The sequence below is a fragment of the Pelobates fuscus genome, chromosome 6 (genome assembly GCF_036172605.1).
Source record: "Pelobates fuscus isolate aPelFus1 chromosome 6, aPelFus1.pri, whole genome shotgun sequence".
Lineage (NCBI taxonomy): Eukaryota > Metazoa > Chordata > Amphibia > Anura > Pelobatidae > Pelobates > Pelobates fuscus.
The window spans coordinates 60,170,598-60,188,718 of NC_086322.1; the positions used below are offsets into that span (position 1 = coordinate 60,170,598).

Genomic DNA, 18,121 nt, shown 5'->3' on the forward strand with positions numbered 1-18,121 from the left:
TCCATGTGTGTATGTATATACAATAACGTGCACACACAGGTATATGTATTCCGATGACATTCTATTGATTCTGCCATTATAAATCTGAATGTGTCTCCTCTGGCCTTTGGTAACAACTTCCCTTCTTGTCTTTGGAACAGGTGTCAGTTCTTTCCAGGTGTACATGCCCTACAAAGATGTATACCAAATGTCTGTATTCCGATGAGATTCTGTTGATTCTGTCATTACAAATCTGAATGTGTCTCCCCCTGGCCTTTGGTAACAACTGCCCTTCTTATCTTTTGGAACAGGTGTCAATTCTTTCCTGGTGTACATGGCCTACAAAGATTCATACCAAATGTCAGACAGCCAGGTATTTCTGTACATTTATATTAAGTTTATATGTGTAGTGCTTTATGTGAGGGAATAATGGTTCTTGCTCTCTCCTCTCTGGTATTGTGATTGGGTTCTGCCTTTCACTGGGAGAAAGTAGACTCTAAAAGTTTTTTTAAAGGGATGGATGAATTCTCCAATAATGGGGAATATGTTCTTGTACTCTCCTGTACTGTTCCAATTAATGTTCTTGTACACTGCTGAACTAGTAGGGATATGTTATACTGTCCTTTATTGGAGTTTTTAGGATCTGTTACTTTCCTATTCTGTGCAAAATTAGGTTATGGTATATTCCTGTACATTAGTGAATCAGCATATTATACATTCTTAAAATGGGGGGATATATACAGATACACACCTTCACTGGGATGGTTAAGGTGCTCTCCTACAAATGGTCAGTGTTAGATTCTCTCCTTTAATCTGTAGAAATTTTGGATCTGAAATCCTCTTTATGCTGCAGGGAATTAGGTTCCAGTAGCCTGTGTTATATGTTCTGGTACTCTCCTCTACTGGGGAAACTAGGTACTATTACTCTCCTGTTCTGCTACTCTGCTCTGCTTGGGAGATAAAGTCTCTGGTATTATCCAATGCTAGGTAGGGATATGTTCACCTATAAAAAAAAGTGAAATAGATCGTAATGCTCTCCTATATCATATTCTCCCATACTGGGAAAATGAACTTCTGGTACACTCGTTTACTAGGGAAATTTGAATCTGGTATTCGCTTATAATGGACTGGATTATTATTTGAATCTGGTACTTTTTTTATACTAGGTGCGATTATGTTATGTACCCTCCTATCCTGGGGAAATTACATTCTGACACTCTCTCCTTGCACACTCCTATCCTGGGGGAATTACATTCTGGCACTCTCTCCTTGCATACTCCTATCCTGGGGGAATTACATTCTGACACTCTCTCCTTGCACACTCCTATGCTGGGGGAATTACATTCTGACACTCTCTCCTTGCACACTCATATGCTGGGGGAATTACATTCTGGCACTCTCTCCTTGCACACTCCTATGCTGGGGGAATCACATTCTGGCACTCTCTCCTTGCACATTCCTATCCTGGGGTAATTACATTCTGGCACTCTCTCCTTGCACACTCCTATCCTGGGGGAATTACATTCTAGCACTCTCTCCTTGTACCCTCCAATGCTGGGGGAATTACATTCTGGCACTCTCTCTTTGTATCCTCCTATGCTGGGGAATAACATTCTGGTGCACTCTGATTCTAGGGAATGTTTCTGAATGCTCCTATACTGGGATATTTAGGTTCTGGTACACCCCTATAATGAGTGCATAGATTCTGGTGACTGTCTGTACTAAGGAAAAAAGCAGGATCTCCGGTTTTCAGCACACATTTATTTTGTTGTTCTTATATTGTACGTATTACTAATACCACAGTAAAGATTGCTTAATTCTAAATAAATAAAGATTTTTTTGCCAAAATATGCTGCATGTTAAATCAATTTTGTTTTTGTTCTTCATCCAGTTGTACGAAATTTTCACATTCCTCAAAGAACTCGGTGCTGTTATCCTGGTCCATGCAGAAAATGGGGACTTAATAGCTCAGGTTTGTAAAAGAAAATGATCCAAACTTATACATACATTTTTTTTTATCAAAATGTGGTCATGAATTGGGTCTTATTGAGTGTTTTTCTTACAAAAACAGGAACAAAAACGAATCTTAGAAATGGGGATAACTGGACCCGAGGGACATGCTCTTAGCAGACCTGAAGAGGTACAGTAGTGAATAGCTGGTAATGCTGCCCCTTCATAGAGTTTTAGTATCTTATTGCACCCCCCAGAGATCTAAGGAGGGATGTATGAGATGAATTTGGTTGAATTGGTTGAATAGCTTGTATACATACTGAACTTTTTTTTTTGTTTTTGCCCCCATTTTTCATGAGCTGAACTCAAAGAATAAAGACTTTTTCTATGTACACAAAAGGCCTATTTCTCTCAAATATTGTTCACAAATCTGTCTAAATCTGTGTTAGTGAGCACTTCTCTTTTGCCGAGATAATCCATCCACCTCACAGGTGTGGCATATCAAGATGCTGTTTAGACAGCATGATTATTGCACAGGTATGCCTTAGGCTGGCCACAATCAAAAAAAACAAAAAAACAATTAAAATAACTCAACACTTCTTCTGCAACCAAGCCTTGGTGGAATGTTAGGTATGCTTGGGATGATATCTTGTTGGAAGGTAAAATGATGCCCTAGCTTCAGCCTCCTCACAGATGGCATGACGTTTTGTCTTAGGATTTCCGAATACTTCAATTAATCCATCTTGCCTTCCACACACTGCAGGTTTCCAGTGCCAGAGGATGCAAAACAGCCTCAGAGCATCACTGAGCCACCACCATGCTTAACTATAGGCAGAGTGTTCTTTTCAACGTATGCTTCTACCTTCTTCCTCCAGACTTACCGCTGATCCATTAGGCTGAAAAGTTCCAGTTTTGTTTCATCGCTCAACAGAACAGAATCCCAAAACTTCTGTGACTTATATATGATTTTGAGCATATTGGAGCGGACTTTTCTTGTGCTTTCGGGTCAGTAGTAGTGTATGTTTTGGCATGGAAACCTTCTGCGTTTATTACACTTCTTACTAAAACTCATTAAAACTTTAGTGCTTTTTGCCACCAAAATCTTACTGCAGGTCTTTTGCAGACACTCAAGGCTTTTTCACAACCTGCCTTCTCAGAAATCTGGTTGCAACCATTAATAGCTTTCTTTTTCTGCCCAGTCCAGGTAGTGTAACCAGCGTTCCTTCAACTTTGAACTTGCGAACACTGCTTCCAATGGTGTCTCTAGGAGCATTCAATGCCTTCGCTATATTTTTGTATTCTGTTCCTTATTTGTGAAGGACGATGATCTTGTCTCTTAACTTTGTGAACCATTCTTTTGAGTTTGCCATATTTCTAACATGCAGCCAAATTTGACACTCAACAAACATCTAGCCAGTTCAGGTATTTCAAGTGTTCTAGCTCAAGCACACATGGTGCAGCTAATGAAGCCCTTGATTAGTTGCATCAGGTATGCATGAGACAAAACCTCTTTTGCATATTTGAGCTGCTGTGAGGAATTCTATTCAGGGGGTTGAATAATTTTGATACTGGAGAGGTCATTATAAGTTGCAGTTTCAGTTGAATTTGATTAAACCACTTGAAGCATTTGTTGTGTTGAGCTATTTCAATTGCTTTTGTTTTATTTGTTCATTGCAAAAAAGCTGAAATCTGTAAATGTTGACAATAAACCTGATTTTCGATGGGGATTAAATGATTTTGATAGCAACGGTAGTTCACTATGCAAAAAATAAAACAGAAAGTGATGCTGAAAGAGAAAGATGTTCTAAAAACAGAAAAACTGTATTCAGTATAAACATAATGTTTTTTTCATAGCCAGTTGTACATGTATTGCAACCAGCAATCTGTCTAAATAACAAAATTTATATTCCATCCAAGATACGGAGAAGAATTAGAAATCTATGCAGGTATGTAATAAATTAAGTGATGCCATGCTTAGACTGCCAGTGTATTGTCTGAATTTGTTAATGTCACATTTCAGACTAAAATTGCCGAATTAGAAAAATTGTCCGACCCCATGTCTCCAGTTTGGTTATTTTAGCCAATGATGAAAAATTCACTTTTAATGCAATTCCTTAAAATACACACTTCATACGTATAACCTTGTGTATTTCCCACCAGCCTCTTTGCCACAAATACTGAGACATTCATTGCTTAATAATAATAATAAATATATAAATCTGTGTGTGCTTGTTCCATTTTTCTAGCTTGAAGCCGAAGCTGTTTTCCGAGCCATAGCTATAGCAAGTCGTGTTAATTGTCCAGTGTACATAACCAAAGTCATGAGCAAGAGTTCTGCTGATGTCATTGCACAAGCCAGAAAAAAAGGTAGGATATCCAACCAGCAACGGGAGGTAGGGGTGCAGGACAGGCAAGTGGGTGGGCCAGGAGGGTGGAGACAGTGGGTGAACTAGTCTTGGAATTGGAAGGGCCTGTCTGTCTAGTAGGCAGACCCGCACAAAAAGATCAGATTGACAGCTGTCTGGCCAGTTCCACTTAGTGCAGCCCATACTCAGAGCATTGAAGTAGCACAATGTGCATGGGCTGATAGCGATGAGATTTAACACTACCTTTTAAATTTGATATATCTTTGTTAAAGTAACACTCCGGTCACCATAACAACGTCATCTAAATTAAGTTGTTATGGTGCCAGTAGGCCGCCAAGCGCACTCTTACCATAAGGGGTTAAACCATTCTCTAAAGGTTTAACCCCAAAGCTTGTCTCCACTGCCGATCTGCAACTCCCCCAGACGGCATCCGGCTTCTGAATCTCAGTTACAGAAAGTGCGGAGTGCCGCCTGGCAGAGGGGTTGCTGATTGGCTTACAGCAATCAGCTGATGCTCTAAGCCAATCAGTAGCTCCCCATTATTAAAAAAGAAACAACATTTTTTATCACTGGGGAGCTAATAAGAACGTAAGTTGTTATGGTGACCGGAGTGTCCCTTTAAGGAAAGATAGGGCTTTCTTATATGTATTTGGTTGGGTATGGCTTTCTGTATGTATACATTAAACAACATTGAATATGAATATAATATTAAAACATGGGAAAATATAAAAAAAAAACACTTTTCCCCCAAATTTTTGTTTTCATAATATTTTTTGTACATTAAGTACAATGAATATGACAGCCTATAAATGGCTTTAAAAATTGGATGACACTTCTGCATAAGGGGCCTAGGATGTGGGTGGTTCGGGAGCTGCTTTAAAACGTTTTGACCAAGAACTGTGGAAGAAAGCTCACACTACAGGCAGTGGTTATGGTGCCTAGACTTACCTTTTAACACCTAATGGGAAATGTAAAAGGACACGATATAAATATATCCTTCAGAATTAGCTAAAATGCCAAGGGAGTTTGAAGCCTTTTCAGAAGACCTGAATACTAGAAAAAAAGAATTAGTATCTACTGCATTATGGAATTCAGTTTATTCACACTATATGATGCTTATCTCAGATAAGGTCTTTGTATCCCATACAGTTATCGATTGATTGTCACTAGGGAGATGCAGGGAAATGTGTTATGTGGTTAATAGTTCATCTGCAACCAGCATATCTCAGCAGAAACAAACTTGGAACATAACACCCAAGTCATGCCTCTCTATATTTTTACTTAAGGAGCTTTAGTATTTGGAGAACCAATTACTGCAAGTTTAGGGACAGACGGAACCCACTACTGGAGTAAGAACTGGGCCAAAGCTGCAGCGTTCATCACGTCTCCACCTCTCAGTCCGGATCCTACCACTCCAGATTACCTGAACTTGCTACTCGCTTGGTAAGATCAATAATTAGATTATTTTTCACAATTATATATAATTTACAGTATTTTCTCCTTTTAATACAGTCAATGGACCAGATCTTCCCCACGTCAATTAGAGGCATCAATGTATAAACCAAGAAATCCTGCTATAGTTAAGTGACAATACATTACAGCAATAGTTTTCAATCTGATATTTAAGCCAAACCCCAGTGTGCCACAAACACATGGACTTCAGGATTGTAATAGAAACATAGAAACATAGAAACATAGAATGTGACGGCAGATAAGAACCATTCGGCCCATCTAGTCTGCCCAGTTTTCTAAATACTTTCATTAGTCCCTGGCCTTATCTTATAGTTAGGATAGCCTTATGCCTACCCTACGCATGCTTAAACTACTTCACTGTGTTAACCTCTACCACTTCAGCTGGAAGGCTATTCCATGCATCCACTACCCTCTCAGTAAAGTAATACTTCCTGATATTATTTTTAAACCTTTGTCCCTCTAATTGAAGACTATGTCCTCTTGTTGTGGTAGTTTTTTTTCCTTTTAAATATAGTCTCCTCCTTTAATAGTAATAATAATAATAGTCTTTTAATAAAATTTGTTTTCTAATAAGTGTCAGCATTAAAATTGGAATTCCATTCTGGTAAATAAAACACATACATTTCAAGTAAATGTGACATATACAAGCTATTGATAAAGGTAAAAAGAAAAATTAAGTAGATACATACCTGCAAAGTGTCACTGTTTAGGAGGGAGATTCCCTATTTTAGAGAATCCCTCTGACCCTTTTTTTCAATCCTAACGTCTCTCTTTTCTAGGAGCTCCATAATGTTGGGATGCCTGAACGTATAAGAGTACTCCGCAGCAATAATACTCCCAGTAATCAGTGTCATTAAACTACAATAAATATGTTTAGAAATCAGCCTGTGTAACTAAGATACTTTGTTTCAAAATTATATTTTAGTTACATAAATTGTTTTCAAATAGTTTTTATTGAAAGATTTAACATTTTTACAATAAAATGAACAATCAATATGGAACAAGTCAAATATTGATACAACAAACAAACCGGGGTAAATGTAATAGATAATTATCCGGTAATAGTAAATTATTAATAGGATATTATGGTACAAATAGTCACCATATATATTTAGCATTTTGGTCAGGTGGGGTCAAGAATGTAAGTTATACCTCTGTCTGAGGTCTTTTTCTCTGATATCCCATTCGTGTTTAAGAAGGTCAAGTGTATTGGATGGTAATCTGAGCACAATTTCATATCTCATACTTTCAAAAAATTGATTAATAACCTCTTTAATATCTGGAACTACAGCAGATTTCCAGTGACGTGGAAGTTCCTTAGTGGCTGAGATGAGCATATGGCCTAAAATTATGCATATGTGCTTAGGTCAATTACCAGAAATCTTTTTGAACGAACATAATTCAGGTTTTAGTGTGATTATGGAGTTGTCAATAAGTTTAATCAAACTAAGAATGCTGTCCCAGTAAGCCACAGTTTAGGGCATGTCCACATCGCATGGCACAGGGGACCACACTTCCTCCAACACTTGTTGGTAGGTGCCAATTGTGGCTTATAAAGCCTGGAGGGGGTGAAATACCATCTGTATAGGATCTTGTAAAGGGATTCCATATGCGACACACACCGTTTAATGCCCCTTAAAGCTGATTTAAATCTAACCATTTATTCAGCTCATATTCCTTGCTTAATTCACTTTCCCATTTAGTCATCGATTCAAACTTGTGTGTCAGCATTCCAGCCAATAGATCATAGCATAGCAGGGTCCGAGAAACAGACTCTTTCAATGAGAGACATGTCTAGTTTATAAACACTCGGGCCCTGTCCGGAAAGGCCACACCTATCAATCACAGAGCCAATCATTCTCTCATGCATTAATTTGTCCGAAATGTCCAAATCATGCTTCGTTTTCAATTGAGAAAAGGAAAGAAGTGTGTTAGAGGTAAATAAATGTTCAATATGCGTTATTGAACGAGATAACCAATAGTCTATGTTGAAATTGGGAATATCTATTTTCAGCACTGATATGGGAGTTACGTAAATTGTTAATAGTAAGTTACCTAATGTCGCTCTGAGCAGTCCCAGCCCACAATCCCAACAGACCCTCTTTGTCCACTCGAAATGTTGGGAGATATAAAGGTGGGCCCTGTAAAGTTTCTTTCTAATTGGCATTGTGACTGTTTATAAAGATGAAAATTCCAAACTTCTAATTTCTAAGGTAAATATGGACACTTGTCAACTTAGGCCAACTCCTGTTACCTAAAAATATTAAGCTTACTGTACATAACATAAGTTGATCCCACTATCTACTGATGACAAAGACATGTTCTCTGTCTAAGAAAATGTAATTGTTACAAAGTATATTTGTAATAATTGCAAATGCCCTTTCACGTTATAGATACAGAATATTTAAATATCCTTTGGACGTAACATGACTATTTTCCTTGTTTCCTGCAGTGGGGACTTGCAGGTAACAGGAAGTGGGCACTGTTCATACAGCACAGCCCAAAAAGCTATCGGAAAGGACAACTTTACTCTCATCCCAGAAGGAGTCAATGGAATTGAAGAAAGAATGACAATTGTTTGGGACAAAGCTGTGGTAAGTTGTCAGATCTCTACAGATACATGTCAATCATCATGCTGTGATGAAAGTATATGGTTAAACCTGCTGGTTCAAATATACTATGGTAGGAGTGCTAGATGTTAAAAGGACACTCAACTGCCCCAATAAAAATAAAAAAATCACAATTTAGCATACATAACCCCAATGAAAAAAAGCATGTCAAGCCTTTGCAAACCCTCCCCTTCTAACCCCACACAGACTCTCTGTGGCTGTCCAATCACAGACTTCCCAATGCAACTCAATGAGAAGTCTTTGCAAGGCAGGTGCAAAGACCTGTTGTCTGCTTAAAAGACAGAGGGTGTAACAAGGCTCATTTATAAAAAAAATCTGAACTTTTTATAAAAAAAAAAAAAAGGGGGACACATTTTTCACATATACGGGGTGACCAGATCTACCATATTAACACGGACACATATTTATGAAAACGCATGAAAAGGGTTGCCCTGCAGTGTGTATAATGCATATTTTGCAGGATTCTCCATTACCTTATTGCCTAATCATATACACCGTCTTCTGAATTCTACATATTATAGGGCTACCCTTTTCATGTGCTGCCCATCAATATGTATATATGATATGTGTCCCAGAAAACATGGTGGGTCTGGTCACCCTGCACATATAAAGCACTTCATCAAACTAAATTGCTTTAGGGGTCTGGAGTGTCCCTTTAACACCATCCATTAAAGTGACAATATTATTTTAGTGCATTTTAAAAGTGCTGCATTTCATGCTATAACCATTTCCTCTAAGACCAAAGGTTTATTTGTTTTGTTTTATGATATATATGTTTGTGGGAACTGATCAGCCCTTGCCAATATAAGGAATTTGCAGTTGTTAACTTGCATGTTGCGGTTTTCCACCAGACAGAGGCAGGTTTTTAAATTTGCGGTGATCGCACCAGTAGGTAAAATTTGCAGACACAGTTGGAACCTTGTCAGTAATTTGCAATCAGTCCATTAAATATAACAGAAAAGGCCTCTGGCACTCAACAAGTGACCTATTCACCAATGCACTATGAAAGTATCCAATAGAATATTTAACTCACTGGCTGTAAAACTATTGTAGATGCACAGTTTCCTGGCTAACTGAAAATTCCACGTAACAAGGTCACAAAGACACTGTGCCTGGAATAGGTGATTTCTTCTGTACCTTTTTGTATACTTTTTGTTACCCCCAAATACTTTTTTTTCATGTCTTTTGTGGGAGACTCTGAGCAGTGGACCTTAATTTTAAGGGAAAATGAACAACCCTTTCAAATAGGCTGGCTGAACAGCAATCGTCTTTAGAAATCTTTTAGTAATACCAGTGAGTGTATAATGCATTAACTATAATACCTTCAAGCTTAAATCCTGACACCTTCATCATTCTATGTTAAATAAAATCTATATATATTGTTGAATTTATTAATTTGGTAACATCCTTTTATCTTCTGTCAATTTTGTAAAGTGCTGTCTATTTTGATAGTATTGTTTATTTGCATCTCTTCACAAATAATCTATTAAAAGGATTTAGTTAACAAATGTGACCTTCTCACATAAGAATGCATGACTCTTATTTAAGGCCACGGGTAAAATGGATGAGAACCAGTTTGTAGCAGTCACCAGTACAAATGCTGCCAAAATATTCAACCTTTATCCACGAAAAGGAAGAATTGCTGTGGGCTCCGATGCTGATGTGGTTATCTGGGATCCTGATAAGGTTAAAACAGTTTCAGCCAAGAGTCACAAATCAGTGAGTGAATATATGTATTTTTTTGTTCTTCAATAATTAACATAATGATGCCCTCTCTGTAAGCACACTGTTATTAGTTTGTACAATACATGTAAAATTAGTAAAGCCGTTTTCTGATCACAGCATTGTGTTGTGGTTTCATGGGCTCAAAAATGTGCGTTCACTGGTGTAAATGTTTCACTAGGTGAGTAGGGCCAGTACAAGTCACCCTTTTAGTCTTGCCACTATGTCATGTTTACCCCTGTGTACTGAGTGGTACAGAAACATTAATAAAATAGTAGATGCTGAAGTCTGTGAGATCACAGCATATAATTAGAGGTAACCAATCAACGCTCTACTTAAATTAATAAACCATTAGGCTGGAAGTCAGTCTGCAACACATTGTAACATTCACAGATCGTTAAACTGATTTTAGAGTAAAACTGATTTGAGCAGCAGTGTGGTTGCTTTTGCGGTTTAGTGAATAAAAGTGAATGTTGTTGAGATCCGTTGACATCAGTGGAAGATTATTAGGCTAATTCACTAAAGCGAGAATTCAAAGTGAATTTCAAATTTAAAGGACCAGTATAGGAACCCAGACCACGTCAGCTCAATTAAGTGGTCTGGGTGCCAGGTCCATCTAGGGTTAACCCTGCAGCTGTAAACATAGCAGTTGCAGAGAAACTGCTATGTTTACATTGAGGGTTAATCCAGCCTCTAGTGGCTGTCTCCCTGACAGCCACTAGAGGCCGCTTCTGCGATTCTCAGTGTGAAAATTGTATTGAACTCACGCAGCGTGAGTTCAGATCACCATAGGAAAGCATTGAGTAATCAATGGGCTCTGGCCGCGCAGGCGCATTCGGCTCCACTCGGGAGCTGACATCGGCTGGGGGAGGAGAGGTCACCAGCACAGAGGGAACCAGGCCCTGGATTAAGGTAAGTGGCTGAAGGGGTTTTAACCTCTTCAGCCCAACGGGAGGAGGGCCACGCGGGAGGTGGGACCTAATAACCCTATAGTGCCAGGAAAACTGGTTTATTTTCCTGGCACTATAGTGCTCCTTTAAGAGAAAATCATCAAACCAGGAAAAATCTCTAATTGAGCAATGCTTTCAATTCAGCTACGTTGGCCTTAAATTTACTTTGAATTCTCACTCTGGTCTGTAGCCCTGCAGGTCTGTCACTAAAATATGTTCAACTTTCTGTGTTAAACAGTTGAGTTGAGATTAGTAAATGTGATTTAATAACCACATTGCAGGCAGTTTTTGCCAAAATACTTTGTATGAGAAAAAAAATAAATGAGTATGTGTGACTGCCTGTGACTGTGCATGTGACTGTCTGCCTGTTAGATAGAGAGTGTGTGAGTGTGTGTATATATATATATATCACACATGGTTAATACACCCATAACAACACACAGAGGTGGAAGTGCAACCATATTCCCAGATTGGACCACCAGAGGACAGCATTCCCCATTCCCTTCAAGTTAACAACAGGGATCGAGTATTTGATTTTATTAACAGTTATTAATTTAATAAAACCACCTATACAAACACTAAAGCCCTAACTATATGTGACCAGGGAGGGGGCTGTGAAGATGTTTCACACAGGGCTCTTAAAGGCCTAAGGCTGACCCTGGTTTGCGTCATCCCTGATCGAAAGTTAGTGAAAACAAATGTGGAAGCTATCAGTTTTTGTTAGAGAAAATCTAAAGCTATGTGGGCACTTACATCAACTCACCTTTCAGGGCAGGAGTGTTGTAATACAAAGCCCAGATATTTTGGATCCCTACTCCTTTAATCCCGGATTAGCTTATACCTGGAAGAGAATTATGTCATAGTTCAAGAACATTTGGGACTGCATTTTGACACCCCTACTAATAGAACACAACCCGGAGACATTACGATGAGCTGTTGGCTGCAGCTCACAAAACTTTCAGCCACCTTATGTAACAAACAACTCGAGTTTTACTGGTGCTATTTTACAACTTCCCTCCATAGTTACATAGTAACATAGCTGAAAAGAGACTTGTGTCCATCAAGCTCAGCCTTCCTCACATTTGTTTTGTGCTGTTGATCCAAAAATCCATGTGTAAATAGGTATACTAGCAAAAACGGCCATTCCAGGTTGCCCATATTCTCCCTAAAGATAAAGGCTTTATATAATTTATTTCCAGTTCAGGGAATCAGTATGTCTGTCTAAGGTCTTGTTAAAATGTTCTGCTATTCTAGTCTCTACCACCTCTGCTAGTATGCTATCCCATGCAATGACCATCCTTTATGTGTAGTAAAAACAAATGTCACCAAGTGTGACCATCCTTTTACTGCCCTTCAAGTCATGTTCTCTTCTCAAATGTAGAATAAATACTGAAAACCTTGTTATATTTAAATTTTTATATATAAACTTACCTAATATTGGTTTCATTATAAATCCTTTTTATCCCACTGAATGTACATAAGACATTGGAGAGCAATTCCACAATATAAACATAATATGTTTGTCATTCTCAGGCCGTGGAATACAACATCTTTGAAGGCATGGAGTTTCACGGGGCTCCACTAGTTGTCATTAGTCAAGGAAAGATTGTGTTTGAAGATGGAAACTTTCATGTGAACCAAGGCATGGGACGATTCATACCTCGGAAACCTTTCCCAGAATACATTTACCAGCGTATCAAAACGAGGAACAAGGTTTGCTCATCAACAAGTATCCTGTGTGTGGGTCAAATACAATTACAGAGCTATTCACTAAAGTGAAAATTGGCGAGAATTCAAAGTCAATTTCAAATTTTAGGCCATGAAGCAGTTTTGTGAATAACTCTGGTTAGTGTAGGGCAGCGGTGCCCAAAAGGTAGATCCCCAGGTGTTTCAAAACTACACTTTCCATGACGCTTTGTCATTCTTAAAGCATTCCAAAGGTATGCAAAGCATCAAGAGAGTTGTAGCTCTACAACATTTGGGGATCCACCTTTCGGGCACCCCTGGTGTAGGAGATAAGGCAAAATGAGCCTTGAAATGATACACAAAATAAACATAGACACCATTATTATACTCTATGATCTGAAATATTAATAAATTGATATATAAAATAGTCTCTCAGATTACATAATTTAACACAATATAAAATAGTTATATAACAATAGAAATAGGCATAATTATACAGTATATTCAATTGAAAAATCCTGTGACTGACTGTGCATTTTGTAGGTGACAGCATTGGAACCAGTATCCCGAGGGCTGTATGATGGACCAGTGTATGAACTTCCAGCGGCTCCAAAGTATGTAACTCCTGCTCCATCCGCGAAGTCATCACCATCCAAGGTCCAGTCTGCTCCGATCAGGAACCTACACCAGTCAAACTTCAGTTTATCAGGTAAACTGTCATGTATGGGCAAACATACAGCAAAATCAAATAATATTTAAAGGGACACGCTAACATTGTTAATATATTTATTCAGAAGGTTAGAGTGTTCTTTTTAATATATCAGGAAATGCACCCAGACGGGTCTGTGAATTTTAATTAATTTGTCTTTTCTTCAGTTCGGTCATGATGAGTAACAGGCAAGATTGCCATGTTGGAGTCATCCTATATAAAAATCGTAATGAAGCTGTTCTTTCTGTAGAAATAAAGTTACTCATATAGACTCTTACAGATTCATGGCAATTTTAAAGTCCTTTTCATCTCATTGAAATTCCACTGCCTTGCAAGAACCAATCTAAGAGACCTATCTGCTATCTTTCCAATTTTCGAGCTGAAAATGGCATTTTCTTTCTTGAGCAATAACTAAAATCTATATCAGTAATCTTTTTACTTCAGGAAGCCCAGCAGTATTCTGGTTTAATCAGTATAGAATCTTGTAATTCCGTGTGATTGCTAATAAAATGATTGTATAATTATGATTAAACACAAGGCCCAGTCTTTCCTATTACCTTCAGAGTATACTGCAGTGGAACACGTAATATATCAGAATAAATCCAATGTATTTACATGTGTGAGTGGTTTTAAAATGAGCCGATCCTGAGAGTCGATAAAATATATAGTAGTCAACGAAGAATTTGTATGTAATGTCTCTACAATTGTGGTAGTCAAGTCCTCATTGAAGCCAATATTCTGAACAAAGATATCTGACTTTAACTGACTCATGTATATTTGAGTTGTAGTTTCACCTATTCCATCCTCATAACAAAAGCACCAACTTAACATTATGCGTCCCCAGATAAGCTGTTCATTGAGTCGGAGACCATAAAAATCTGCCCATTTACTGTATTTTTCGCTCCATAAGACGCACCTCACCATAAGACGCACCTAGTTTTTAGAGGAAGAAACCCAGAAAAAAAATATTCTGAACAAACTGTCCCATAGTGTTTCTTACTATGGGACAGTTTGTACAGAATATTTTTTTTCTCCCCTGTCCCATAGTGTCACCCCCTTCCATAGTCTTCTCCTCTCTCCCACAGACTTCATCTCCCCCCCTCCCCACAGACTTCATCTCCCCCCCTCCCCACAGACTTCCACCCCCCTCCCTCCCCATAGACTTCCACCCCCCCTCCCTCCCCATAGACTTCCACCCCCCCTCCCTCCCCATAGACTTCATCCCCCTCCCTCCCCATAGACTTTATCCCCCTCCCATACTGTCCCCCTCCCCTTGTCCTATAATTACTTACCTGTCTTGCAGCGTTGGCCGGCAGCACAGGGCGCACCGCGGTAGTGGAACTTGAATTTCATGTTCCGGTTTCCGGCGGGACTGAAAGGAAGTGCGCACTCAGCTTGAGCGCACTTCCTTTCAGTCCCGCCGGAAACCGGAACATGAAATTCAAGTTCCACTACCGCGGTGCGCCCTGTGCTGCCGGCCAACGCTGCAAGACAGGTAAGTAAAGCTTCATATTCGCTCCATAAGACGCACAGACATTTCCCCTCACTTTTGAGGGGAAAAAAAGTGCGTCTTATGGAGCGAAAAATACGGTATTCTAAAACTTTAACATTCTACTCAATTACCTTGAGATTGAAATAAAAACTCTTGAGACGCCTGGTCAACCCATGAGTGATTCCATGTTCCTTGAGATAAATAAAAGCCCTTCGACTCACGGATTAATTCTGATAGGTCCCATGTATGTCTATTACCTTCTAGAGATGTAAATAATGCTGTTTGACTTCACAAAGAATAGTCAAAGCAACAAACTGAAAAATCAAGAAATCTAGTTTTAAGTGTCTGAATGTCTGTTGCCTTATCTGATTGATTGATTAAATACCTCCATCTCAGGTGCCCAAGTTGATGACACCAACCCTCGCCGCACAGGACATCGTATTGTTGCACCACCTGGAGGTCGTTCCAACATCACAAGTCTTGGTTGATCAAACCAAATGAAAAAAAAAAGAATGAAAAGAGAGTGAGAAAACGTGAGAAGGAGAATCACTGGAACAATGTTCCATTTTTTTGTCAGTGTTATTGCGACCACAATTGTTTTCGTACTTATGACAAATGGTCTGTTTTGTATAGAAAGAGGTGGCTAGTGCGGTGACATGCTTGGAACTAGTTGCCTCATCCGTGTGCATAGTCATCATACCACTCTGAGTACCAGACAAGTAAGATACACACAATGGGGTTATGTGGGGCAACAAAGGGGCAATGATTTTTCAGATGTAGAAATATTGGAATGTAATCTTTCATCTGATTGCTCCACGTTTGGTTATTTGCCTTAGAATTGCATTTTATACATAACCCCTGCCTGTGTGGTTACACAGAACTTCTCAAAGTGGTAAAGCATGGAGCTCCCATCATTGTTTTAGTGTAGGAATGTCCTGTAGCCAATGGCTGGTTCCTTTGCACCATTTAGCTTTATTGAGTATGTAGGTAGTGCATGGCTTACTGTTATTTCTGAACATTTTTTTTTGTGAGTGAGTTTCCATAGATGCTGATGACCAGACACGATGCCAAGATCAGGATATGCCACCAATACCTATAAATGTAAACAATTTTCTGTATACTGTAGAGTGCTAAATGTATCATGTTTAAATTATTTTAGCCTTTGTATTTTTTAGAACACTACAACTCACACAACCTTGAAATAAAGCTACAATAACGTCTCCTATTTGTACAGTTTTTGCCTATTTTACCACGTTTACATTTTAACCGTATGACATGCATAAATATCCTTTTACCCATATAATATAACGATCATGTTCACTTGAGGTTTTGATACCGCCAATCAAGGTTTGCAGCCTAATTTTTACAGTTTTGTACAAAGTTTTTCTTTGTAATCACATGCATTTTTACTTACAATTATGTATGAAGTTCTAGATGTGATTCAATTACTGAATTAAGAGCCTGTGAAATAAATGACATGGAAACAACAAAAACATTTTGTAATAGTGTCTCTTTTTCTGCTTATTATAAAAAAGATACTGTAATGTTTTTTGTGATGTGTATGGTATATTATTATTATTATTATTATCATTATACAAAAAGAACCAATATAGTTTACTCATGCTCTGGGATCAACAGTGAACAAATATGTGTTATAATTATTAAAAGGGTGGCCACGCCATAAAATGGGCAGCAAGCAAACAGAAATGCATATCTCCAATTAGACCCTATAGCAGGGGTAGGCAAGCTTTGGCATTTCAGACGTTGTGGACTATATTTCCCCTGATGCTTTGCCAGCATTATGGCCCTAAGAATTATGGGCAATATAGTTCACAACATCTGGTTGCCTACCCCTACTCTATAGGATTCCAAAAAATCGGTGGTACCACGGATATGGGGATATTGCTACGTGGGAGATGCAGAGGGATATAAATCTGTGATCTTTAAAGTATAAGGGCTCAAAAGGCCTGTGTAATTCACCATTAAATTTCAACATGTGTGTGAAATAATAATTCAAATTTACAGCTAAATTCAGCAACAACTTGTGATGAAAGGACCAAATAAAAATGCAACCTATTAATTAGCTCAAGTTGTCTTTTTTCTTGCAAATTACATGCCAGGATGGGGTAAATCACAATTTAGGACTTCTGCTTTATCTCAATATGGGCATGGGCCCACTAAATCAATTAGTGAAAATATTACATTTCAAAACTAAATTTGGCATATTTGTAATTTGACCCTAACCTCAAAAATCTGGCATAGGTCTACATGTTGGGTGTTGCAGGGTAAAATACAATTATTTAAGATAGTGGGACATAAACGCTGTAAAAGTCCCCAGGAAAATGAATGTTTGAAAAATATCAAAAATATTTAAACATAACCTGCAAACTTGGCAGAGGTTGGTGATAATGTGGTTAAATGAAAAAAGTCAAAATACTTTCACTTAATTACCTTGGAGGGCAAACTATATTTTTCTCTCTTTTTTTTTTTTTAGCCCTAAAACTATAAGTCACTTAACTCAATATATATGGCGTATATAAATCTGCAACATATAAGGCACTTTAACAATCAGGACTAAAAAGTAGACCTGTGTTGATTTGTTTTTATTTGCACAAGCTCTGTTTAATACATTTATTTTCTACCAGACATCACTGGTGGTAGCTTCACAATACAGTTAACAACTCTAAAAGTGTATAACATAACAAACAAGAAGCATACATAAAAAAAATCTAAGAAAGACATTTTGAAATAGAGAATAACTCTCATTATAAATAAGAAGATAGTTGGACTGGGCGCGTACAGGTGGTGTAAAGGCAAATTTATTGGAAAACCATACAACATTTGGGTCCCATAGGAGCCTTTATCAGGCTTACACAAACACAGCATGAACTCATTTAAATAGCCAATAAATTAAGGTGTTGTGTGCAAAAAAAAGAGGGCCGTGGGCAAAACAATAGTCGCATTATTATGACATCACACAAAGTGAAATACATATATTTACTACAAAAATATCAAATAAAAAATGTGCATAAAATAGAACATCTAAATATAAAACAGTGCTGCTCTATTTGTTAAAAAAAAAAAAAAAAAAAAAACATTTTAAAACATCAGTAGTTTCCATATTGTCACAGTATCAGATCACATGATTAAATTGGCAATTGGCT

At 38.1% G+C, this 18,121-nt stretch overlaps 1 protein-coding gene across 2 annotated transcripts in view; it reads left to right on the forward strand.

The window, feature by feature from the left end:
- The window catches only part of CRMP1 (collapsin response mediator protein 1), a 62,904-nt gene extending 46,430 nt beyond the window's left edge, over positions 1-16,474 (forward strand). Inside the window, exons 5-14 of one of the 2 annotated variants that reach the window (XM_063457768.1) lie at positions 291-352; positions 1,871-1,951; positions 2,051-2,119; positions 4,176-4,296; positions 5,582-5,738; positions 8,221-8,362; positions 9,947-10,117; positions 12,604-12,783; positions 13,300-13,465; positions 15,354-16,474. In XM_063457768.1, coding sequence (XP_063313838.1) covers positions 291-352; positions 1,871-1,951; positions 2,051-2,119; positions 4,176-4,296; positions 5,582-5,738; positions 8,221-8,362; positions 9,947-10,117; positions 12,604-12,783; positions 13,300-13,465; positions 15,354-15,445 — 1,241 coding nt within the window. In that variant the 3' untranslated portion in view covers positions 15,446-16,474. The remainder of the gene's footprint in view (positions 1-290; positions 353-1,870; positions 1,952-2,050; positions 2,120-4,175; positions 4,297-5,581; positions 5,739-8,220; positions 8,363-9,946; positions 10,118-12,603; positions 12,784-13,299; positions 13,466-15,353) is intronic. The other variant, XM_063457769.1, reaches the window with a different exon arrangement.
- The last annotated feature ends 1,647 nt before the right edge of the window (positions 16,475-18,121 follow it).